Raw genomic sequence first — 24853 nt, forward strand, 5'->3', positions numbered from 1 at the left:
TTCTAGGTCAGTCTGGGCTAGTGAGACCCTACATGAAACACACACACACACACACACACACACACACACACACGCACGCACGCACAATCCCACCTCTCCTCCCCCCAAAAAGGACACATTTGAATTTTGAAGGTCAAATTGGGACTCTGCTTCAAATTCATTTGGGAAATGGCTACATTTAGATGGGGGATAGTCTGTTTTATTTCTATTTTATGTGTACATGTGTGCATGTACATGAAGAGATCCAAGGACAACCTCAGGGTCTCTCAGTAGCAGGGATCTTGCCTATTAGGCTAAACTGGCTTGTCCTCTAGCCCCCTGCTGGGATCTGCCTATCTCTGCCTCCCAAGCACTGGGATTGCAAGCACCGAGCCTGGGCACTTTTACATGGGTTCTTCCGATGAAGCTCACACCCTCCTGTTTTAACTAACTTTCATCTCCCTAGCCTCTATTTCATTTATGTATGAGTAAAATCTATAGGTATTGCCTGCTGGTTTATGTGTTTTGAGACAAGATCTCATATAGCACAGGCTGCATTTAATACTTTGCACTCATCCTCCTGCCTCCACTTCTATTTTGAGACAGGGTTTCACTATACAGCTCAGGCTGGTCTGCATTTCATGATCCTCTTGCCTTAGCCTCCTGAGTGCTAAGTTTGGTAAAAATCACTGACCCCTGCTTAAGGAAATGTGGGTGGGTGTGTCCTTTTTATGGATCAAGTCTGTTAGCAATGAATGTATGAGCCTTATAGGCTGAAATATTTCTTTTCAGCTGCCTGAGATAAACAGGATGATCAGAAACCAGGGTCTTTTTCTAATACTATACTTGCACCTATACAGTATAAACCAGTTACCTAGCTAAATTGGAAGACCCTAACGTAAGCTGAGTCATCCCAAGCTGAACAGCACTCTGCAGATTGTATTTTCTCTACTTTATACCACACTGTATGTAGTTAGTCCATATATACTCCAGTTCTTCAAGTAGAATCACATCAGTATATTTATACACATTCTACCCATTAAGAAAAGATGTGAGTGATTTTATCTCTATACGGCATGGCTCTCCACATGGAGTCAGGTAGAGTTGGCATCAGTTCTATTCATCAAAACAGCTTGTAGAAAGTGGCAGAGTTTGAGTTGGGCTCTTAGGGTGAGCCAGCTATGAAAGAGAAAGCAACAGTTATAATAGGAATTACATTCCTGTGCCCAAAGCAACTCTTCTTCCTCTTTAACAGAACCCTGTTTCTTTTTGCAAGGCAGCATTGCATTCAGATCCTAAAACCTACCTAGGTTGCCTGATACAGCCAGAAATTCCACAGTAAGGCCTCTTTAATGAGATGACGGATAGCTTAGCAAAGAAACCTTTTGTCTCTTTCTCTTGTCTAAAATGTGAACCTAAGCTTCAGGAGTGTTGTGATAACAGATGATGAGGATAAAGGTTATGTGTGTAAGAGAGCCAGATGTGGTGGCTCACACCTATAATCACAGCACTTTGGAAGGTAACTCAGGAGAATTGTCTTGAGTTCAGGGCCATTCTGGGCTACAAAGTGAGGTCTTATCTCAAAAAAAAAATATATATATATATATATAGATAGATAGATAGATATAGATAGATAGATAGATAGATAGATAGATAGATAGATAGATATATACTAGCCATGGTGGTACACAGTGCCTTTAATCTCAGCACTCAGGAGACAGAGATAGGAGGACTGTCAAGAGTTCAAGGCCACACTGACACTACATAGTGGGTTTCATGTCAGCCTGGGCTAAAGTGAGATCCTACCTTGAAAAATCAAAGCAAACAAACAAACAAAACACTAGGGTTGGAAAGATGGCTCAGTTCCTAAAAGCTCTTACTTTTGAAGCCTACCACCTAGATTTATTTCCCCAGCCACCTACATAAATCTAGATGGTATTCATTTGAAGTGACAAGACCATGGTGCACCCAAAAACAGAAGAAACAAAGGATAGTGATGCATGAATGATGAATAAAACAACTGGATTAGTTGTGAACTTCCAATTGACTAAAGAATAGTTTGGTAAATGACCAGGCATGGTGACCCATGCCTTTAATGCCAGCATTAAGGAATCTAAGATACAAGTAAATTTGAGGCCAGCATGGACCTACAGAGTGAGTTACAGGTCAACCTAGGCTATCGTGAGACCCTGACTCAAAAATTACCAAAATAATAATAATAATTACTATTAAGCAAAATGAATTCTTACTAGAATAAGCAACTTGGTGAAATTACTTGCTTTGCCTGAAGCATAATGGCTGGGTGGGAAAAGCTATCCCAATTAAAAAAATATTTTATTTATTTTTTTATTTATTGGTTTTTTGAGGTAGGGTCTCGCTCTAGCTCAGGCTGACTTGGAATTCACTATGTAATCTCAGGCTGGCCTCGAACTCACAGTGATCCTCCTACCTCTACCTTCTGATTGCTGGGATACAAGGCATGAGGCACCATGCCCGGCTTATTCTTTATTTATTTGAGGGAAAGAGGCAGAGAAACAAAAAAAGAGAGAGAATGGGCATGCCAGGGCTGCAGCCACTGCAAATGAACTCCAGATGCATGTGCTGCCTTGTGCATCTGGCTTATCTGGGGAATTGAACTGAGGTCCTTAACTGCTAAACCATACCTCTAGCCCTATTCCAATTTTTTTTTTGGTAAGGACTTTACTGCTGAGCTATACCCTCACCCTCTTTTGCTTTCTTTTGTTTGTTTTATATCAGGTAGGGTCTCACTGGGATTAAAGGTGTAAGCCACCACATTGGGCTTAGTTTATTGTTTTTGAGGCATAGTTTCATTCCAGTTCAGGCTGACCTGGAACTCACTCTAGCTCAGGCTGGTCTGGAATGCTAGATGATCTTCCTACCTCAGTCTCCTGAGTGTTGGGACTTTTGACATGTACCACCACAACTGACCCTCTTTTTACTTTGTATTTTAAGACATAATTACAGTAAATTGCCTGAGCTAGCTAGAGCCTACTCTAGGTGGCTTGGATTGTGGGTCTGAGTCAACAAGGATGGCTTTTTTTTGTTTGTTCATTCAAGACTCTACTGAGGCCAGGCATGGTTACACATACCTTTAATCCCAGCACTAGGGAGGCAGACGCAGGGGGATTACCAAGAATTCGAGGCCACTCTGAGACTACATAGTGAATTCCAGGACAGCCTGGGGTACAGCAAGACCTACCTCAAAAACCAAAAAAAAAAGAAAGAAAGAAAGAAAAGATTCTCCTGGGTATAGCAGAATCTCTAACTACCTATTCCAGGCAGTCTCAAACTTATGATCCTCCTAACTCTATCTCCCCAGTGCTGGGAAGACATGAATGTACCACCAGACCTGGCTTATGATTATTATTGTTACTACAAAAGCTAGTTTATGTAAGGGCACACAATTGTGTGCCCTAGCATCTAGCAGGAAGACCATGTGTTCTAGCTAGGTTACAGTGAGATAATACCTTGAAAGGGGTGAGGAGGGGGCTGGAGAGATGGTTCAGTGGTTACATATGCATGCTTGCAAAGCCTAATGGCCCAGATCAATTCCTTAGCATCCACTTAAGCCAGATGCACAAATCACAGCATGCCTCAGAAGTTCATTTGTAGTGGCAAGAGGCCCTGGAATGCTCATTCCTTCTTTCTCTCTCTTTACATGCTAATGGTTAAATACAAAACTGTCCAAAAAAAGGAACCATTTTTCCCCCTTACTTACCTGAAACTTTTTCCTCAAGGCCCGAGTCATTACTGGAGTCAGTCCAGTTCCTGTTTCTATATTTTCTTTATTGGTTAGAGGAGTCCCACCTGGGCTCCTGCGAAGGCATTGAAATTATTATGAGCTGTGATTTATTCCCTCATTTCAAGGGGATTTAGAAAACATTAATTTAAGAAACTTGTCTTACCTTTCAACATCAACTTTTCTAAGCAGTTTCCGCAGATCAATCTGGCTTTTACCAGGAGTACTGATAAAGAAACAAAAATTAGAACTTGGGTTGGAGAGATGTTTTAATGGTTAAGGTGAAGTCTAAGGACCCAGGTTTGATTCCCTAGTACCCATGTAAGCCAGATGCACAAAGTGGAGCATGCAGTTGAAATTTGTTTGCAATGGCTTGAAGCACCCATTCTCTCTCTCAAATAAATAAGTAAACACACACACATATATTTATAAAAAATGATTAAGCTGGGCATAGTGGCACATGCTTTTAATCCCAGCATTTGGGAAGCAGAGATATGAGGATTTCTATGAGTTCAAGGCCACCCTAAGACTACATAGTGAATTCCAGGTTAGCCTGGGCTAGAGCAGGATCCTATCTTGAAAAAACAAAAAACAAACAAAAGAATTAAGCCTGCCATGGTGGCACACACCATTAATCCCAGTACTCCAGAGACTGAGGCAGGAGGATCTCTGTAAATTTGAGACCAGCCTGAGACTAATTCCAGGTCAGCCTAGGCTAGAGCCAGACCCAATCTCAAAAAATAAAATAAAAAGAGTAAAAACTAAAGTTAAAGATAAGCAGAAAACCATTCACATAGGTAGCAGTATAGCATAGCATTCCTTACATCAGGACATTTGTAACTCGTCTTGGTAACACTTTGCAGTTAGGTTTCAGGGTAACACGCTGCAGATCAGAGATGGTAACTAGTGGATTCCGTTCCTTGGGTGATGGTATAAGCTTTAATCAGAAAATGACACATTAAAAAGACACTTTACAATGCCATACAAATGTAAACAGCCCAAAATTTCAGATACCTGAATGTTAAGTATGTATAGAACATACCTAACTGCTACTCAAAGCTTCAAAGTCTCTCTTTTTTTTTTTTCTGAGGTAGAGTCTCACTCTAACTCAGGCTGACCTGGAATTTACTATGTAGTCTCAGAGTGGCCTTGAACTCATAGCCATCTCCTGACTTCTGCCTTCCTGAGTGCTGTGATTAAAGGTGTGGGCCACCACCACCATGTGGCTCTCATTTTTTCTTTCGAGGAAGAGTCTAACTGTAGTGCAGGCTATCCATTCTGTAGCCCTAGGCCGTCTTAAAGTCACAGTGATCCTCCTACCTCATCCTCCAAGTGCTAGGACTATACATGTGAGCTACCACACGTAGCTTGTTTTAGGTTTTATGAAAGCTTTCACCCAATAGCCCAGCCAGTCCTCAAATTCATGGCAATCCTTCTGACTCAGCCTACTTTAAATGCTAGGATTACAATGTGAGCCACCATGCTTCACTGGTCTCTCTCTTTTGAGGTAGGGTCTCACTGTAGCCCAGGCTGACCTAGAATTCACTATGTAGTCTTAGGGTGGCTTCAAACTCAGGGCAATCATCCTACCAGACATGCGCCACCACACCCGGCTTCCTCCTCATGTCTTGAATGTGGTATGTCCAGATTCTGTGGCTTTGATTTGAAACTAGATTGCCAGCTCAGAATGAAGCTGGCTTCCATTGTCTGCAGTTGCCTCACCCGTTCATCACTGGGCGGGAGGCTTGGTACAGGTGAAGGGGCGATGAAATGATGGCCCAGTGGGTAGCGTGCTTGCCATGCAAGCATGAGGACCTGTGTTTGGACTCAGCACCCACATAAAGCTTGGGCATGATGGTGTGTACCTGAATCCCAGCACTCACTGGCTAGCTAGGCTAGCAGATTTGGTGAGCTCCAGGTTCAGTAAGAGAGCCTGTCCCCAAAGAGCAAAAACAAAGCCCCATAAAAGGTGAAGAGTGACTGAGGGAGACCCCTGCATCGACCTCTGGTCTCCACATGCATACACATGCATCTGTACATAAAAAGGTACAAAACATTAAATTAAAAAAAAATCTCAGGGCTGGAGAGATGGCTTAGCGGTTAAGCGCTTGCCTGTGAAGCCTAAGGACGCCGGTTCGGGGCTCGGTTCCCCAGATCCCACGCTAGCCAGATGCACAAGGGGGCGCACGCGTCTGGAGTTCATTTGCAGAGGCTGGAAGCCCTGGCGCGCCTATTCTCTCTCTCTCCCTCTATCTGTCTTTCTCTCTGTGTCTGTCGCTCTCAAATAAATAAATAAATAAAAAATGACCAAAAAAAAAAATGACCAAAAAAGCCACTGGGCGCTGGTGGTGCACACCTTTAATCCCAGCATTTGGGAGGCAGAGGTAGGAGGATTGTGGTGAATTCCAGATCAGCCTGAACTACAGTGAGACCCTACTTTGAAAAACCAAACAACCAAACAAAAAAGTGCTAGGATTATAGTTATGAATCTTGTGGGGGTAAGCATTCTCTCTGTGTTTGCAAATAGATAGACAGATAAAGTAAAACAAAACAAAACACAATGAGCCTTGTGTGATGGCACATGCGTTTAATCTCAGCACTCAGAAGGCAGAGGTAAGAGAACTGTTAAGTTGGAATACTGCCTGGAACTACAGAGCAATTTGGCTAGAGTAAGATCCTACCTAAAAAAAAAAAAAACCTAAATTAAAAATAAAAATAGGGCTGGAGAGATGGCTTAATGGTCAAAGTGCTTGCTTGCAAAGTCAAGGGTCCCAGGATTGATTCCCCAGGACCCACGTAAGCCAGATGTACAAGGTGGCACATTCATCTGGCATTTGTTTGCAGTGGCTGGAGGCCCTGTAGTGCCTATTTCTCTCTCTCTAAAATAAATAAATGAAATAAATAAATATAATGAAAAAGAAGAAAAGGTACCTGGGGACATAGCTCAGTGATTAAAGTGCTTCCTTGCAAAGCCTGCTAGCCTGGATTCAGTTCCCCAGTATACATATAAAACCAGATGCACAACGTGGTTCATGCGCTGTGGCAGGAGGTCCTGGTGTGCCCATTTTTATCTCCCTCATTCTCACTTACAAATCAATCAATCAATACAAATTTTTTAAGATTTTTTTTTCATTTTAATTTTAGTTTGTTCATGGGGGGGGGAGGCAGATACATAGAGAGAATGGGAACGCCAAGGCCTTCAGCCACTGTAAATAAACTCCAGATGTGTGCCACTTTGTACATCTGGTTTACATGGGTCCTAGGGAATCAAACCTGAGTCCTTGAGCTTTGCAGACAAGTGCCTTAACCACCAAGCCATCTCTCCAGCAAAGTTTAAAAAAAATTTTTTTTTTTTTTTTTGAGGTAGGGTCTCACTCTAGTCTAGGCTGACCTGGAATTCACTATGTAGTCTCAGAGTGGCCTCAAACTCATGGCAATCCTCCTACCTCTGTCTCCCAAGTGCTGGGATGAAAGGAAAATAAAATATTTTTTTGGGCTGGAGAGATGGCTTAGCGGTTAAGCGCTTGCCTGTGAAGCCTAAGGACCCCAGTTCGAAGCTCGGTTCCCCAGGTCCCACGTTAGCCAGATGCACAAGGGGGCACACACGTCTGGAGTTCGTTTACAGTGGCTAGAAGCCCTGGCGTGCCCATTCTCTCTCTCCTTCTATCTGTCTTTCTCTCTGTGTCTGTCACTCTCAAATAAATAAATAAAAAATAAACAAAAAATATAATATATATATATATATAATATATATATATATATATATTTTTTTTTTAATGACAACTTTCATGGTTATAGACAATAAACCATGATCAAATATTTTTTGGAAGAAGAAAAAAATAGACGGGTGTGGGGATGTATGTCTTCAGTCCCAGCACTGAGGAGGCAGAGGTAGGAGGATCACCATTGCTTTTGAGGCCACTCTAATATTACACAGCTAATTCCAAGTCAGCCAGGCTAGAGTGAGACCCTATGTAAAAAACAAAAGAGAGCAGGGCATGATGGCACACGCCTTTAATCCCAGCACTTAAGAGGGTAAGGTAGAAAAATCACTGTGAGTTCAAGGCTACCTGAGACTACATAGTAAATTCCAGGTCAGCCTGGACTAGAATGAAACCATACCTTGAAACAAAAACAAAAAAATGCACATACATACGCGCGCACGCACACACACACACACACGTGAGCATGCACACATATATTTTTAAGCCAGACTAGGACTGTGTTCTAAAAAAAAAAAAACCTACAAAAAAGGAAGACAAACATGTAGGTGGGTCACTGACATCTTACCTTTTTCCTTTCTTCAATATTTTGTATCTTCTTTAATTTTACAGTTAGTAGATCTTTAACTGTTATATGCATGGGCCCATCTGATTTTAATGGTGCAGCCTCAAAATACATGGAGAGATTAGAGTTAAAATGGAGGTCAGTGTATCTGGTGATATACAAATCCAGTTTTGAAAGATTCAGACTTACAAGTTAGCTTGTTGTTATTTATTTTGGGGTTTTGAGGTAAGGTCTTACTCTAGCTCAGACTACGCCATCACACCCAGCTTCTTGATCTTCCTACCTGCCTCCTGAGTGCTGGGATTAAAGGTGTGCACTATCACTCCCGTTTGTGATTTTGTTGACCCAGGAACTTGCTTTTTACCCTTGGCTAGCCTGTACTCAATGTATAGCTTATGTTGGCCTCAAACACATGGAAATCCTTTTGCCTCACTTCTCAAATACTGGGATTGTAGACTTGTGCTACCCAGCCCAGCTTTCTTTCCTTTTTTTGAGGTAAGATTTCATTCTAGCCAAGCTGACCTTGAATCTACTAGGTAGTTTCAGGCTGGCTTTAAAATTTAACAGTGTTGGGGCTGGAGAGATGGCTTAGCAGTTAAGTGCTTGCCTGTGAAGCCTAAGGACCTTGGTTCGAGGCTTGACTCCCCAGGACCCACGTTAGCCATATGCACAATGGGGCACACACATCTGGAGTTCTTTTGCAGTGGCTGGAGGCCCTGGCGCGCTCATTCTCTCTCTCTCTCAATCTCTGCCTCTTTCTCTGTCTGTCGCTCTCAAATATATAAATAAAAATAAACCACAATAAAAAATTAAAAAAATATATTTAACAGTGTTGGGCTAGAGAAATGGTTTAGTGGTTAAGCGCTTGCCTATGAAGCCTAAGGACCCCGGTTCGAGGCTCGATTCCCCAGGACCCACGTTAGCCAGATGCACAAGGGGGCACACACGTCTGGAGTTTGTTTGCAGTGGCTGGAAGCCCTGGTACGCCCATTCTCTCTCTCTCTTTCTCAAATATATAAATAAAAATGAACAAAAAAAATTTAATAGTGTTCCTCCTATCCCTGTCTCCCAAGTACTGGGATTAAAGGTATGCACTACCAAACATGTTTCTACTTTTTTTTTTCTTTTGAGGTAGGGTCTCACTCTAGCTCAGGCTGACCTGGAATTTACTATGTAGTCTCAGGGTGGCCTTGAACTCATGGTGATCCTCCTACCTTTGCCTCCCGAGTGCTAGGATTAAAGGTGTGTTTCACTAAGCCAGGCTCCAGAGTTTTTATTAGTCAAAAAATACTACCAAAGCTGAAGGAAGATATTTATAACAAGGAACATGCTATGTATAATTCTAATTAACCTCTGGGAGAAAGAGAAACAAGGCAACTGTTATACTGGCTGCTGTTTATGAATAGTATTGATTATGTTTCTTTGTAGCCAGTAAGTTTTTGTTTTTGGTTTTTCAAGGTAGGGTCTCACTCTAGTCCAGGTTGACCTGGAATTCACTGTGTAGTCTCAGGCTGGCCTCAAACTCATAGTGATCCTCTTATCTCTGCCTCCTAAAGTTGGCCACCATGACTGGTTCTGAATTACTTTAGAGGGAAATTACTTGGTTTCCATAGAGTAAGAAAGTATAGTCAAAAAAGTATACATTAGCCTGGTGTGGTGGCACATATGTACACATACATATTAGGGGAAATTTATAAATATGCTAATGCTGGGATTAAAGGCATGTGCCACCACATCTGGCCAGCCCAGCTTTTTTGTTTTGTTTTGTTTTTGTTTTTTGGAGGTACAGTTTCACTGTAGCCCAGGCTGACCTGGAATCCTGGATTTCACTTTGTAGTCTCAGGGTGGCCTCGAACTTATGGTAATCCTTCTGCTGGGATTAAAGTGCTGGAATTAAAGGTGGGTTTTTTTTTGTTGTTTGTTTTTTTCTTTTTTTGTTTTGCAAGGCAAGGTCTTGCTCTGGCCCAGGCTGACCTGGGATTCACTATGTAGTCTTAGGTGGCCTCAAACTTGCAGCGATCCTCCTACCTATGGATTAAAGGCGTGCACCACCATGCCCGGCTTTTTTTTTTTTTTCAGCCCAGCTTTTATTGTAGAGAATTATCTAATTCTTTCTGGGCAAGGAAGAATACTACTACTTTTGTTGGGGATGGTAGTGCATGCCTGTTATGCCAGCACTTAGAAGGTGGAAGCAGGAGTATCAGGAACTTAAGGTCACCCTCAGCTATAGGGAGTTCAAGGCCAGCCTAGGTTATACAAGTCTCTTACAATGGACAGACATGGTGGCACACACCTTTAATCCCAGCACTTGGGAAGCCAAGGTAGGAAGATGGCTGTGAGTTCTAGGCCACTCTGAGACTACAATGTGAATTCTAGGCCAGCCTGGGCTAGAATGGGACCCTACTTCGTAAAGAAAAATAAAAGAAAAAAAAAGTAGTAAGATTTAATTTGAGTAAGGCAGCATATATTTTATCTTTTGGTATTTGAGGTAGGGTCTCACTATAGCCCAGGATGGTCTCAAATTCACAGGGATCCTCCTATGGAGGCCTCTGAGTATTGGGATTAAAGGTGTGTGCCACCAATGTTGTAGGTTAAAAGTTCAAGGAAGAGCCAGGCATGGTGGCGCATGCCTTTAATCCCAGTTCTCGGCATGCAGAGGTAAGAGGATTGCCATGAGTTCAAGGCCACCTTGAGACTCCATTGTGAATTCCAGGTCTGCCTGGGCTAGAGTAAGACCCTACCTCGAAAAACCAAAAAAAAAAAAAAAAAAAAGTTCAAGGAAGTAGGTAACTAATTAAGGAACTTAATTAAGCACAATTGGGGATTGTTTATACAGGCTAATCAATGCTGGGGAGATGGCTCAAAGGTTAAAGATGCTTACTTGTAAAACTTGCCAGCTTGGGTTTGATTCCCCAGCACTCGCATAAAGACAGATGCTCAAAGTGCCATACACATCTGGAATTTGTTTGCAGTGGCAAGAGGCCCTAGTGTGCCAATATTTTGCCTCTCCTCTCTCTCACTCTGTTTAGAAATTAATAAAAAAGATATTTTTTTTAAAAATAGGCTGGGCGTGGTGGTACATGCCTTTAATCCCAGTACTTGGGAAACAGAGGTAGGAGGATCCCTGTGAGTTCAAGGCCACCCTGAGACTACATAGTGAATTCCAGATCAGCCTGAGCTAGAGTGAAACCTTATCCAAAATAAATAAAGAAATAATAAATGTCTTTAATCTCAGTACAGGGGAGGCAGAGGTAGGAGGATAATTATAAGTATGAGGCCACTCTGAGACTATGTAGTGAATTCCAGGCCAGCCTGGGCTAAAGGAAGACCCTACCTCAAAAAAAAAACAAAAAATATTGAGCCAGGCGTGGTGGCACATGCCTTTAATTCCAGCACTGGGGAGGCAGAGGTAGTTCGAGGCTACCCTGAGACTCTAGAGTGAATTCCGGGTCAGCCTAGGCTAGAGTGAGACCCTAACTCAAAAAAAATAAAAATAAAAACAATAATGTCACATAATAAAGGAAGACAGATATGGTGTCACACACCTTTAATCCCAGCACATAGGAGGCAGAAGTAGGATTGTCATAAGTTTGAGGCCACCCTGAGACTACTTTCAGGTCAGCCTGGGCTAGAGTGAGACCCAACATTGAAAAGTTTACAGTTAAAAGAGAGTACTGAATTCATTCTACCTAGGGAAAGAGTAGAGGTGATTAGTTTTTAAGAGTTGCTCTGTGGAGGGAAGTGTCAGCTCCAAAAGAAAACACAGCAGCAGAGAATATGTGGAGACAGCACATATAAAATTAATGAAATGTGTGTCTACTGCTGGGGATTAGCATTGTGCCAGTAAGGTAGATGTAGAGTGGGTTAAAGGTTCAACTTTGGGGGCTGGAGAGATGTCTTAGTGGTTAAGGTGCTTGCCTGTAAAGCCTAAGGACCCAGCTTTGATTCCCCAGTACCGGTGTTAGCCCGATGTACAAGGTGGCACATGTGTCTGGAGTTCTTTTGCAGTGGCTAGAGGCCCTGGGATGCCCATTCTTTCTCTCTGCCTCTTTCTCTGGCTCTCTCTAATAAACGAATAAAATATATTTAAAAATATGTTGTAAACTTAAGCTTTGAATCTCAACAGTCCAACTTTGCATCAAACCACCTGGTTTAAGTGATTCTCCTGCCTCAGCCTCCTGAGTAGCTGAAACTATACCATATACCACCACACACAGTAATTCAGCTATTTTAAATCAAAGCTATCTTATTAGAACAAAATATACTCTTCCTATCTAAGTCTTTAGGCCAGCTTTAGAAGACCACTTGGCTTCATTCCTGTATTACATGCTGACTGAAATACGGAACTACTACATTGTTTCTTACCTGAAGTACTTTAGTGGAACCAGATTTTCTGAGCAGCAAAGGTGCTAGTGGTGGTGGAGGAGGAGGCAGAGGAGGAGGTGGAGGGGGTGGAGGCGGTGGAGGAGGAAGTACAGCCCCAGAGTCTCCAGTGGTTAGAGCACTAGCCTGAGCAGGTGGAAGTTTACTGTTCATGGGACACATCTGACCACAGCTTGAACAAGAATTTTCTGATATAGTCTGGAAAAAAATATGTTATAAATGAACAAACAGATTATTTGGCTGCTTGATTATTTATTTATTTATTTTTTAAATTCATTTATTTGAGAGAAAAGACATGGCAATGTCACTGCAAACGAACTCCAGACGCATGTACCACTTTCTGCATCTGGCTTTACATGGGTACTGGGAAATCGAACCTGAGTCCTTTGGCTTTGCAAGCAACCATGTTAACTGCTAAACCAGACAGGGTCTCACAGTGTATTCCTGAGCTGTTTGGAACTCACTATGTAGTCGAGGCCTCAATTTTTTTTGTTTTTTTGAGGTAGGATCTCACTCTAACTCAGGCTGACCTGGAATTTACTATGTAGTCTCAGGGTGGCCTTGAACTCATGATGATCCACCTACCTCTGCCTCCCAAGTGCTGGGATTAAAGGCGTGTGCCACCACTCTTGGCTTCAAGGCCTCAAATTTATTTATTTGTTTATTTATTTAAAATATATTTATTTTATTTTTTTCTCAATTTTTATTAACATCTTCCATGATTATAAAAAATATCCCACGGTAATACCCTCCCTCCCTCCACTTTCCCCTTTGAAATTCCATTCTCCACCATATCCCCTCCCTGTCTCAATCAACCTCTCTTAAGGCCTCAAATTTATGATAATCCTCATGCTTGGCCTCCAAAGTTGGTGGGCTTACAGGTGTAGAACATGAGGCATGTGACACCACACCCGGCTTCAAGGCCTCAGATTTATGATCATCCTCATGCCTTGGACTCCAAAGTTGATGGGATTACGGGTGTACAACATGATGCCTGGCTAATTTGTGGGCTGACAGTCTACACAAGAATAGTAACCATGTGGGCTGAAGAGATAGCTCAGTACCTAAAGTGTTTGCCTGCAGACCCTAATGACCACATAAAGTCAGATACATGGAGTGACCCACACATCTGAAGCTTGTTTGCAGTGGTTGGAGGCCATGGCATGCCCATTTTCTCTGTGTGTCTCTACTCTTGACCTCTGTCTGCTTGCAAATATATATATATAAATATATAATATACATATATATAAATAAATATATATGTATGTATGTATGTATGTATGTATGTATATATATATATATACATATATATATATATACATATATATATATATATATATAAATTGGGTATCTTCCTAAATGGTTTTGCACCTTAATTATTGATATTGAGAAAGGTTGTCTCCTTTGAACCCAGAACTTCCTTTTTTCTTTCTTTTTTTTTTTTTGTATTTTTATTTTTTTGAGGTAGGATCTCACTCTAGCCCAGGCTGACCGGAATGCACTATGTATTCTAAGGACGACCTCCAACTCACAGCAATCCTCCTACCTCTGCCTCCCAAATGCTGAGATTAAAGGCATGCACCACCATGCTCAGCCAAACCTAGAATTTCCTGATTTGGCTAGGCTAGCTGGCCAGCTTATTCTAGGTGTCCCCTGTCTATTTTTTTTTTTCTCTCTCTCTTTCTGCTCACAAATTAATTCATTAATTAATTGTGTTTATTGTTTTTTCAAGGTAGATTTTCATTCTAATTCAGGCTGGCCTAGAACTCACTCTAGCTCCAGGCTGGCCTTGGACATGCCAGTCCTCTCACCTCGGCTGACCTCCCGAGTGTTGGGGTTACAGGCATGCTCCACCATGAGCAGCTCAAATGAAGTTAAAAACAAAGATACAACAACAAGAACAGAATTTCAAAGTAAATTTTTGTTTGTTTGTTTTCAAGGTAGGGTCTCACTCTAGTCCAGGCTGATCTGGAACTCACTCTGTAGTCCCAGGCTGGCCTCAAATTCACAGTGACCCTCCTACCCCTGCCTTCAGAGTGCTAGGATTAAAGGGTTCACATCTGGCCTATCTGGCTCTTTCTGCTGGATGTTTGAGATAATTATAGAAAACTCATGTCTGGAGCATTTTTTTATTGAAATAGTCTTTTCAGATAAAAATCCCACCTGATATGAGGATCACCATGAATTCGAGGCCAGCCTGAGACTACATAGTGAATTCCAGGTCAGCCTAGACTAGAGTGAGATCCTACCTTGAAAATCTTGGTGCATGTCTTTAATCCCATCACTCGGGAGGCAGAGGTAGGAGGATTACCATAAATTCAAGGCCACCCTGAGATTACATAGTGAATTACAGGTCAGCCTGAGCTACAGTGAGATCCTACCTCAAAAAAAAATCAGAAAGAAAGAAAGAAAAAGGAGGAGGAGGAGAAAGAAAAAGAAAAACCAAAAATCTGGATTTGTTTTTTGTTTGCCAATACTAACCTTCAGTGTTTCTCGGAGTTTGCATAAGTCACTTTTCAAAGTGCAAAACTGTTGTTTAAGACTATGAAGTTCTCGATGGTAGATTCGGGATGGGAAGATGATATCTTTCAATACTTCTAAACTCTGAAATTCATAAATAAAAAAAGCCTGAATCCAATGAGCAATATGAAAAAAGGGAGAAAGAAGGAAGAAAGTGGTTTGATGTTTGTCTTATAAGCAAAGGCAGACATAAGTGCACAAAGTAATCTTATTTAAACATAGCCTTAGAGTTGTGCTGATCTGAGAAAGCACAAACATGAATACAAATGCCATGTGTGACAGAAAGAAAGAAAAAGAATCCATGCAGCTGAGAAGAGGTACATCAAATTCCTACCTGGGCTACACAGTTCTGACACCAACTGTATATACACCATACTCTATCTGTCCAAAGGCTTATTGCAGTTTTGATGTTGGGGAATTTGAAGTTCCAGGATGGCCTTGGCCAGCTTCTACTTTGGGATCTATCTGTTGAAATAACCACTCTGTAAGAAAAACATCAAACAAGACAAATCAAAAACCCAAATCAAGCCGGGTGTGGTGGCGCACGCCTTTAATCCCAGCCCTTGGGAGGCAGATGTAGTAGGATCGCCGTGAGTTCGAGGCCACCCTGAGACTCCATAGTGAATTCCAGGTCAGCCTGGGCTAGAGTGAGACCCTACCTCAAAAAACAAAAAAACAAAACAAAACAAAAAAAAAAACCCCAAAAACCAAATCAGCTGGATGTGCTGGCTCATGCCTCTAATTCTAGCACTCAGGAGGTAGAAGGAGGAGGGAATCACTATGAATCCAAGTCCGGCCAGGGACTACAAAGTAAGTTCCAGGTCAGCCTTGGCTAGAGTGGGACACTACCATGAAAAAAGCAAACAAACCCTGAGTCAGAATAATAGCCTCTAATTCAATAAGAAGCTGACATTATTTGTCAATTATTTATTTAGTATTTGAGACAAGGTATCATATAGCCCAGGCTGGCCTTGAACTTGCTATGTAGCAAAGGATAAAATTGAACTCCCAATTTTTTTGTTTTTGTCTCCCAAGAGCTGAGATTATACCATACCTGGCTTTATTTTGAAATGTTTTATAAAAAGAGCTCTAGGAGCCGGGCATGGTGGTGCATGCCTTTAATACCAGCACTTGGGAGGCAGAGGTAGGAGGATTGCCATGAGTTTGAGGCCACTCAGAGACTACATAGTTAATTCTAGGTCAGCCTAGACCAGAGAGAGACCCTACCTCAAAAAAAAAAAAAAAAAAAAAAAAGAGCTCTAGGGCTCAGGGCATAGCTCAGTGATAGAAAGTAAACACTACTCAAAATAAACTGGTGGAGTGGCACATGCCTGTAATCCCAGCACCTGGTAGGTTGAAGAAGAAGGACTAATGTAAATCTGTGGCCAGCCTGGAACACCTAGAGAGTTCTGGGCTAGTCACGGTAACAGAGAAAGGACTTGTCTCAAATAAATAAACAAGTAAAGAAATCAATAAATAAAAATGAAAGTAGAGAAGTTATAATAGGAAGGATGTAAGTATATATAATGTAACAATTACTGTGAAAACTAGCATACTATAATTTCAGTCATACATCTAAATTGGACATGGTGGTTCAAGCCTATAATCCCAGAACTTGAAAAGTGGAGGCAGAGCCAGGCATGGTGGCACATAATTTAATTCTAGCACTCTATCCCAGGCTGACTTGGGATTCACTATGTAGTCTCAGGTTGGCCTCAAATTCATGGTGATCCTCCTACCTCTGCCTCCCAAATGCTGGGATTAAAGGGGTGTGCCACCATGCCTGGCTCCAAAATTTTTTTTTTAATATATATATATATTTTTTTAACTTTTTATTTATATTTATTTATTAGAGTCAGAGAGAGGGAGAGAGAGAGAAAGAGAGAAAATGAGCTTACCAGGGCCTCCAGCCACTGCATACAAACTCTAGACGCATGTGCCCCTTGTGCATCTGGCTTATGTGGGACCTGGAGAATTGAACCTAGGTCCTTAGACTTCACAGGCAAACACCTTCACTGCTAAGCCATTTTTTCAGCCCTTTTAAAAATATTTTTATTTGCAAGTAGAAAGAGAGAAAAAGCATTCCAGAGCCTCCTGCAACTGCAAATGAACTCTAGATGCATGCCTCAACTTTAATTACTGAGCCACTTCTCCAGCCCAGTGTTATTTTATTTAATTTACTTATTTATCTATTTTTTTCCCACTTTGACCCAAGATCTCACTCTAATCCATGCTGGCCTTGAATTTACAATGATCTTCTTACTTCACCCACACTAATGTATAATTATAGATTATAGGCGTGACCCACCAAGCTCAGCTTTTAGCTTTTTTTTTTTTTTTCCAAGTAGGGTTTAACTTTAGTCCAGCCTAACCTGGAACTCACTCTGTAGTCTCAGGCTGGCCTTACATTCACAGTGGTCCTCCTACCTCTGCCCCTTTAGTGCTGGGATTAAAGGCATGTGCCACCACATTGGGCTTATCTTGGTTTTACTGAGAGAGGGTCTTACATACACTCTAACCCAGTCTGCACTGGAAGGCACTATGTAGCTGAAGCTAGCCTTGGACTCTTAGCAATCCTCTGGCCTCAGTTTTCCTAGTAGTGTGATTGTAAGCATGGACTACTGTACTCAGTGATAACTTTAACTTTTTTTCAAATTTTATTTGCGTGCGTTTGTGTGTGTGTGTGTGTGCGCGCGTGTGCGCACACGCACGTACCAGGTTTCTAGCTGCTGCAAATGAACATCAGATGTTTGTACTTGTCTTTACATGGGTGACAGAGGAACTGAACCCAGACTGGCAGGCTTTACAAGCAAACACCTTTAATCATTAAGATATCTGTCTAGTCCCAATTTTAAATATTTTAATGTATTTCCTCTTTACATGTATGTGTTTTATGTATGGACGTGCCAGGGTTTTTTGCTGCTACAAATAAATACCAGATACTTGCAGCACTTTTTGCCCCTGTCTTTATGTGGGTGGCTTAGGAATTGAAACTGGGCTGGCAGACTTTGAAAGCAAGCACCTTTAACACCTGAGCCATTACCCTAGTCTCAGCCATAATTTTTTTTTTTTTTTTTCAAGGTAGGGTCTCACTCTAGCCCAGCCTGACCTAGAATTTACTATGTAGTCTCAGACTAGCCTGGAACTCATGGTGGTCCTCCTACTTCTGCCTCCCGAGTGTTAGGATTAAAGGCATGGAACCAGCTTCAGCCATAATTTTAGCAGAAGCATATTTCAGTGTTATATGGAACATACTTACAGTAAAAATTATTTATTGTGAGCCAGGTGTAGTGGCCTTTAATCCCAGCACTAAAGAGGCAGATGTAGGAGGATCGCCATGACTTTGAGGCCACCCTAAGAATACATAGTGAATTCCAGGTCAGCATGCGCTAGAGTGAGACCCTACCTCGAAAAAACAACAACAACAAATTATTTATTGTGGACTAGAGAGAGGGCTCAGAGGTTAAGGCTATTGCTTGAAATGCCTGACATTTGGGGTTTGATTCCCCAGTATCCACATAAAGCTAGAGGCACAAAGTGGTGCATGCATCTAGAATTTGTAGTGGCTAGAGGCCCTGATGTACCCATTCTCTCTCCTCCTCTCGGCAAATAATTTTTTTAAATTATTTATTTATTTATTTATTTATTTGAGAGCGACAGACACAGAGAGAAAGACAGATAGAGGGAGAGAGAGAGAGAATGGGCGTGCCAGGGCTTCCAGCCTCTGCAAACGAACTCCAGACGCGTGTGCCCCCTTGTGCATCTGGCCAACGTGGGACCTGGGGAACCGAGCCTTGAACCGGGGTCCTTAGGCTTCACAGGCAAGCGCTTAACCGCTAACCCATCTCTCCAGCCCAATTTTTTTTTAAGTGAGAGAAAGAGGAAGACAGAGACAGAGAATGGGATGCCAAGGCCTCTAGCTGCTGTAAATGAACTGCATGCACCACCCTGTGCATGTGGCTTACATGGGTCCTGGAAAATCGAACCTGGGTCCTTTGGCTTTACAGACAAACACCTAAACTGGTAAGCCATCCCTCTAGCTCTAAAATATTTTTAAAAATAAAAAAATTGGGCTGGAGAGATGGCTTAGCGGTTAAGCACTTGCCTGTGAAGCCTAAGGACCCCGGTTCGAGGCTCGGTTCCCCAGGTCCCACGTTAGCCAGATGCACAAGGGGGCGGTCTGGAGTTCCTTTGCAGAGGCTGGAAGCCCTGGCGCGCCCATTCTCTCTCTCTCCCTCTATCTGTCTTTCTCTCTGTGTCTGTTGCTCTCAAATAAATAAATAAATAATTAAAAAAAAATTGCTTCTGCGTGAGAAGGAAAATATTTAGTAGCAGAGGCCAGTAAGGTAAAAAGGAGACATAAAGGGTAGAGAAAGGAAGGGAGGAGGGTACTTAATATGTTGATATTGTATATATGTAATTACAATGATTGTAATGGGGAGGTAATATGATGGAGAATGGAATTTCAAATGGGAAAGTGTGGGGGTGGAGAGGGAGGGAATTACCATGGGATATATTTTATAATCATGGAAAATGTTAATAAAAATTAAAATAAAATAAAATAAAATAAAAAAATTATTTACTGTTTTGGTGAAATTAAAATTCTAAAGTGTGTTCTGTATTTTCATTTGTTAAACTGGTAACTCTACCCTATACTGACCAGATCTAATATCTTCTTTTATTTGGCATTTTTTTAAAATTGACAACTTCCATACTTAGAGATAATAAACCATGATAATTCCCTTCCCTCCCCCAGATCTAATATCTTCAATATGTTCTGCATTCCACATTATACCTTACCTTTCTGGTGAAGGTGGTGGTGGGGGAGGTGTAAATAGCTTAGACTGGAAGTGAGAGGCTTCTTTCTTCCTAAATAATCTTTTTGCTTTGGCTTTTAGCTTCCTTCGGCGTTGTTTGAACTTGGGCATGGTTTCTGCAGATAAATTTTTTAAAATAATTTTTACACGCTGGAGAGATGGCTTAGTGGTGAAGACTCTTGCCTGGGAAGCTTAAAGACTGGAGTTCCATTCCCCAGTAGCTATGTTAAGCCAGACAAAGGGACACATGCATCTGGAGTTCATTTGCAGGTGCTGAAGATCCTGGCATGCCCATTCTCTCTGTCTCTCTTCTCTCTCTTTCTGCTTGGAAATAAATAAATAAATAAAATAAAATAAGATAAAAAAAAAACCTTTTGGCAGCTAGGGAGATGGCTTATGGCTGGAGAGATGGCTTAGTGGTTAAGGCACTTGCCTCTGAAGCCTAAGGACCCAGATTCAATGCCCCAGAACACACATAAGCAGATGCAGAAGGGGGTGCATGCATCTGGAGTTTGTTTGCAGTGGCCAGAAGCCCTGGCGCACCCATTCTCTCTCTCAAATAAATAAAGAATATATTTTTAAAAAATTTAGTTGGGCGTAATGGCACATGCCTCTAATCCTAGCACTCTAGAGGAAGTAGGAGGATTGCTGTGAGTTCAAGGCTACCCTGAGAATATATAGTAAATTCCAGGTTAGCCTAGGCTAGAGTGAAACCCTACCTCAAAAAACCAAAAACCAGCTGGGCATGGTGGTGCACATCTTTAATCCCAGCATTTGGGAGGCAGAGGAAGTAGGATTGCCATGAGTTCGAGGCCACCCTGAGCCTACATAGTGAATTCCAGGTCAGCCTGAGCTAGAGTGAGCCCCTACCTTGGAAAACAAAAACAAAACAAAACAAAAAAACAAAATAAATAAATAAATAGATAGATAAAAATATTTTTTACATGATAATATATACATATAAAAGTACACAATTATTTTCTTGTTTTGAGGTAAGGCCTACCTCTTGTCCTTGCTAACCAGAAGCTCACTCTAACTCAGGCTGGCCTCAAACTCTGCAAATCTTCCTACCTCAGCTTCCCAATGCCAGGATTATAGGCATGAGCCACCACACCTAGCTCAAAGTGCACAAATTTTAAGTATAATGTTAATGAATCACCATGGAGTAACTCTTCCATACCCCTTTAACTACCGTCCTGGCTGTTTTTATTATTTTTCATGATCCTTCCTTCCTTTTTGCTTCTTCTCCTACTTTGAATTAGAAATAGGTTGTAGGAGCCGGGAGTGGTGGCGCACGCCTTTAATCCCAGCACTCAGGCAGAGGCAGAAGTAGGAGGATCGCAGTGAATTCAAGGCCACCCTGAGAGTACAGAATTAATTCCAGGAGGTCAGCCTGAACCAGAGTGAGACCCTACCTTGAAAAACCAAAAAAAAAAAAAAAAAAAAAAAAAAAAAAGAAAAGAAAAAGAAATAGGTTGTAGGGCCAGGTGTGGTGGCACATACTTTTAATCTCAGCACTCAGGAGGCAGAGGTAAGAGGATCGCCATGAGTTCGAGGCTGCCCTGAGACTACACAGTGAATTCCAGGTCAGCCTATGCCAGAGTGAGATCCTACCATGAAAAACAAACAACAACAAAAAAAAAAAAGAAAAAGAAAAAGAAAGAAAGAAAGAAAAATGAAGGAAAGAAAGAAAGAAAAAAGTAAGAAATAGGTTGTACCCAGGTATGATGGTATACATCAAAAGTGGGGTGTGTGGGGAGCTGAGGTAAAGAATCCCTGTGAGTTGTTCTGCCTGGGTTTTGAGAAACTTTACCTCAAAAACACATCCCTCTTACAGAAAAGTTGTTACCACCATCTTAGAGTTGTCCCTAAAGTGGAAGAAAATATAAAGCCAGATTTAACTTTTTGTTTTTGTAGGTAGGGTCTCACTCTAGCCCAGGCTGATCTGTAATTCACTATGTACTCTCAGGCTGGTCCTACCTCAGCCTGGGGAGTGCTGGGATTAAAGGCATAGGCCACCAGGACTGGCTCCGATATAAAAGATTCCCCCCCGCCCCACGTAGGGTCTCACTCTAGCACAGTCTAACCTGGAATTCACTATTTAATCTCAGGGTGGCCATGAACTCACAGTGATTCTATTACCACTGCCTCCTGAGTGCCAGGATTAAAGGTGTGTGCCACCATGCCCGGCAGGTTTAAAAAATTTAAATTATCTCTGGAGAGACTTTTCTTCTGGCATTACATTAGTTTCTGGGTTTTTTTTTTGTTGTTGTTGTTTGTTTGTTTGTTTTTAATAGAGCTGGGCCTGGTAGTGCATGTCTTTAATCCCAGCACTTGGGAGGCAGAGGTAGGATAGGAGGACTGCCATGAGTTCAAGGCCACCCTGAGACTACAAAGTGAATTTCAGGTCAGCCTGAGCTACAATGAGACCCTACTTCCAAAAACCAATATATATAATATGTATTTGATTGAGAGAGAGGACAGCAGGCTAGAATGTGCTTGCCAGGGCCTCTTGTCTTTAAGTGAACTTCAGATGCATGTACCACATTGTGAATTTGGGTTTACTTGGGTACTGGGAAACTGATTCTGGACCAGCAGGCTTTGCAAACAAGCACCTTTATTTTAAGTGTTAGCCAACTATTGTTCTGTCATTCAGTTAAGGGAAATTCTTTAATACTATTCGATGCCAGATAACCTGTACTTAGGGAGGTGTTTAGTTTTTTGTATCACTTTTTCATGTGATTAAAGGATGGACCAGTACTTTTCAAGTAAGAAGATGCAAGAAATAATAGCATAAGAATTATAGTCTTCTAGGTGGGAGAGATGGTTCAATGGGAAAGGCGCTTGTCTGTAAAGCCAAAGGACCCAGGTTCAATTCTCCAAGACACAGCACAAGATGGCACATGCATCTGGAGTTTGTTTGCAGTGGCTAGGGGCCCTGGTACCCCCCCCTCCCCGCCCATTCTCTCTCTGCCTCACTCTTTATGTCTCTCAAATAAATTAATAAAAATAAAGGAAGAAAGAATTAGTCTTCTGCAGGAGTTGTTATGACTGCTTTAAAAAAAAAAACAAACAGTTGTGCGTGGTGGCACATGCCTTTAATCCCAGCACCTGGGAGGCAGAGGTAGGAGGATTGCCATGAGTTCAAGGCCACCCTGAGACTACATAGTGAATTCCAGGTCAGCCTGGGCTAGAGTGAGACCCTACCTCGAAAAGACAAAACAAAACAAAAGAAAAAAAAAAAAACCAAAGACACACATATACAAAACAAACAAAAAAAAACCCCACCACATCATTAGTCAGGAGCACTTTTTTTTTTTTTTTTTTTGAGGTAGGGTCTTGCTCTAGCACAATCTCAGGTTGGCCTTGATCTCATGATGATCCTCCTACCTCTGCCTTCTGAGTACTGGGATTAAAGGTGTGAGCCACATGCCTGGCTTGGGGGCACTTTTAAGGACAGTTACATCTCATTACCAACTTAGGAAAACACATTTTTACATCCCTATAAATCAACCTCCAGTCAATTTACTTTCCATTACTTCAATTTACTTCACCTTGAATACTACAGCACTATTACTGGTACTTTCTTTCCTATCACTAACATTGTTTCGTTATGAAACATGCCTTTATTCCATTTTGGTTTTCTCAGAAAAGACAACAGGCCTCTGAAAGTTTCACCCAGTAGGGTTTTAAGTATATAGCACGGGTTGGAGAGATGGCTTAGCAGTTAAAGCACTTGCCTGCAAAGCCAAAGGACCTAGATTTGATTCTCCAGGACCCATGTAAAGTCAGATGCACAAGGTAGTGCATGTGTCTGGAATTTGCAGTGACTAGAGGCCCTGGCATGCCCATTCCATCAGCCTTTTCTCTCTCTCTCGAATAAATAAATAAAATATTTAAGTATATAGTAAAAAGGGCACACTTTAAATTGATACTCTCACTGGTGGTGGAGGCAGAGGTAGGAGGATCAGTGTGAGTTTCAGCCCAGCCTGAGACTAGATAGTGAATTCCAAATCAGTCTAGACTATAGTGAGACCCTACCTTGGAGGAAAAAAAAAAAAAAAGACACTCTCACAGAACAACCGTAGATGATATTAAGCCTATACCAAGGGCTGGATGAAGTGGCTCACACCATTAATCCTAGACCTAGGTAAGCTGAGGTAGGGGATCGCCATGAGTGAGTTTAGGGCAGCTTGGGTCAAGTGAGACTAGTCATTGTGTCAAAAATAGACAAACACAAGGACCAATCAAGGAACATTGTAATACTCCCACGTGAATAAATATACCTTCACAAACTTTAATGAACGTAAGAGCATCTCCTATAATGCATAGTCTGATTCAGTAAATTTGGGTGGAGCCTTCAATTTGCATTTAAAATGTCCGTGGGCCCACATTGAATAGCAAAGATGTAAAGGAATTAAAAAAATATATTGCTGAATGTTAAATAAAACTACGGTTCTTTTCGGATGGTGTCAAGCGACCCAGCCCCTAAACTCCCCTTTTCTGCTGCATCTTCCTTCCCAGGTAAGCTGAAGTCCCTATCTCCTCATACCATAGGCACCCAAGCATAACAGTCCCAGAAACGGAAGATGCAAGAGCAGGTAACAAAAAAAAAAAACAAACAACCCAATCGTCCCTGCACTTACTATTCTAACAGCCAGGGGATTAGACGGAGTTCGGGCAGTAGTCTCTTCCACGCCATAAAGGAAAATTCAAAATTGAAGCCTTGTCACGGAAAGACCAATCGTAGACGAGCTCACTCCAGGATTCGCTGTCCTAATGACGGAGAAGCACAGCCTGGCTTCTGATTGGCTGATAGCGCATCACACTCTAGCCAATCAGAGCAGAGGCGCTTCTGGTATGAACAAGAGGAAGGCGGGCTAGGAGGGGAGGGGCCGGCAGGCCAGAGATAAAAGAAAGTGTGTCACGTCGCCCCGGCCGGCGCGGAGGAAGCGTTCGTGTCACTGGCTGGTTCTCGTTCCCAGTACACCAATCGTAAAGTCTTATCTGCGGAGCCCGTGCTGTGAAATTGAAAGTGGAAAAGAGAAGGTAACCAATGCAAACAAAGATTTTGTCAGCAGCCAATCCGCCCTCTGCGTTTTGTGTC

At 41.9% G+C, this 24853-nt stretch overlaps 1 protein-coding gene across 2 annotated transcripts in view; it reads right to left on the reverse strand.

Annotated features, from left to right (window-relative positions):
• The window catches only part of Prr11 (proline rich 11), a 25637-nt gene continuing 784 nt past the window's right edge, over positions 1-24853 (reverse strand). The window contains exons 2-11 of one of the 2 annotated variants that reach the window (XM_045159727.1): positions 24393-24767; positions 19730-19862; positions 15264-15411; positions 14891-15013; positions 12392-12607; positions 8030-8128; positions 4564-4676; positions 3906-3965; positions 3719-3815; positions 1-1158 (exon numbers count right to left, since the gene is read on the reverse strand). In XM_045159727.1, the coding sequence (XP_045015662.1) occupies positions 1096-1158; positions 3719-3815; positions 3906-3965; positions 4564-4676; positions 8030-8128; positions 12392-12607; positions 14891-15013; positions 15264-15411; positions 19730-19857 (1047 nt within the window). In that variant the 5' untranslated portion in view covers positions 19858-19862; positions 24393-24767 and the 3' untranslated portion in view covers positions 1-1095. Of the gene's footprint in view, positions 1159-3718; positions 3816-3905; positions 3966-4563; positions 4677-8029; positions 8129-12391; positions 12608-14890; positions 15014-15263; positions 15412-19729; positions 19863-24392; positions 24782-24853 lie in introns of those variants that run through there. The other variant, XM_045159728.1, reaches the window with a different exon arrangement.

Source organism: Jaculus jaculus, chromosome 9, assembly GCF_020740685.1.
Source record: "Jaculus jaculus isolate mJacJac1 chromosome 9, mJacJac1.mat.Y.cur, whole genome shotgun sequence".
Lineage (NCBI taxonomy): Eukaryota > Metazoa > Chordata > Mammalia > Rodentia > Dipodidae > Jaculus > Jaculus jaculus.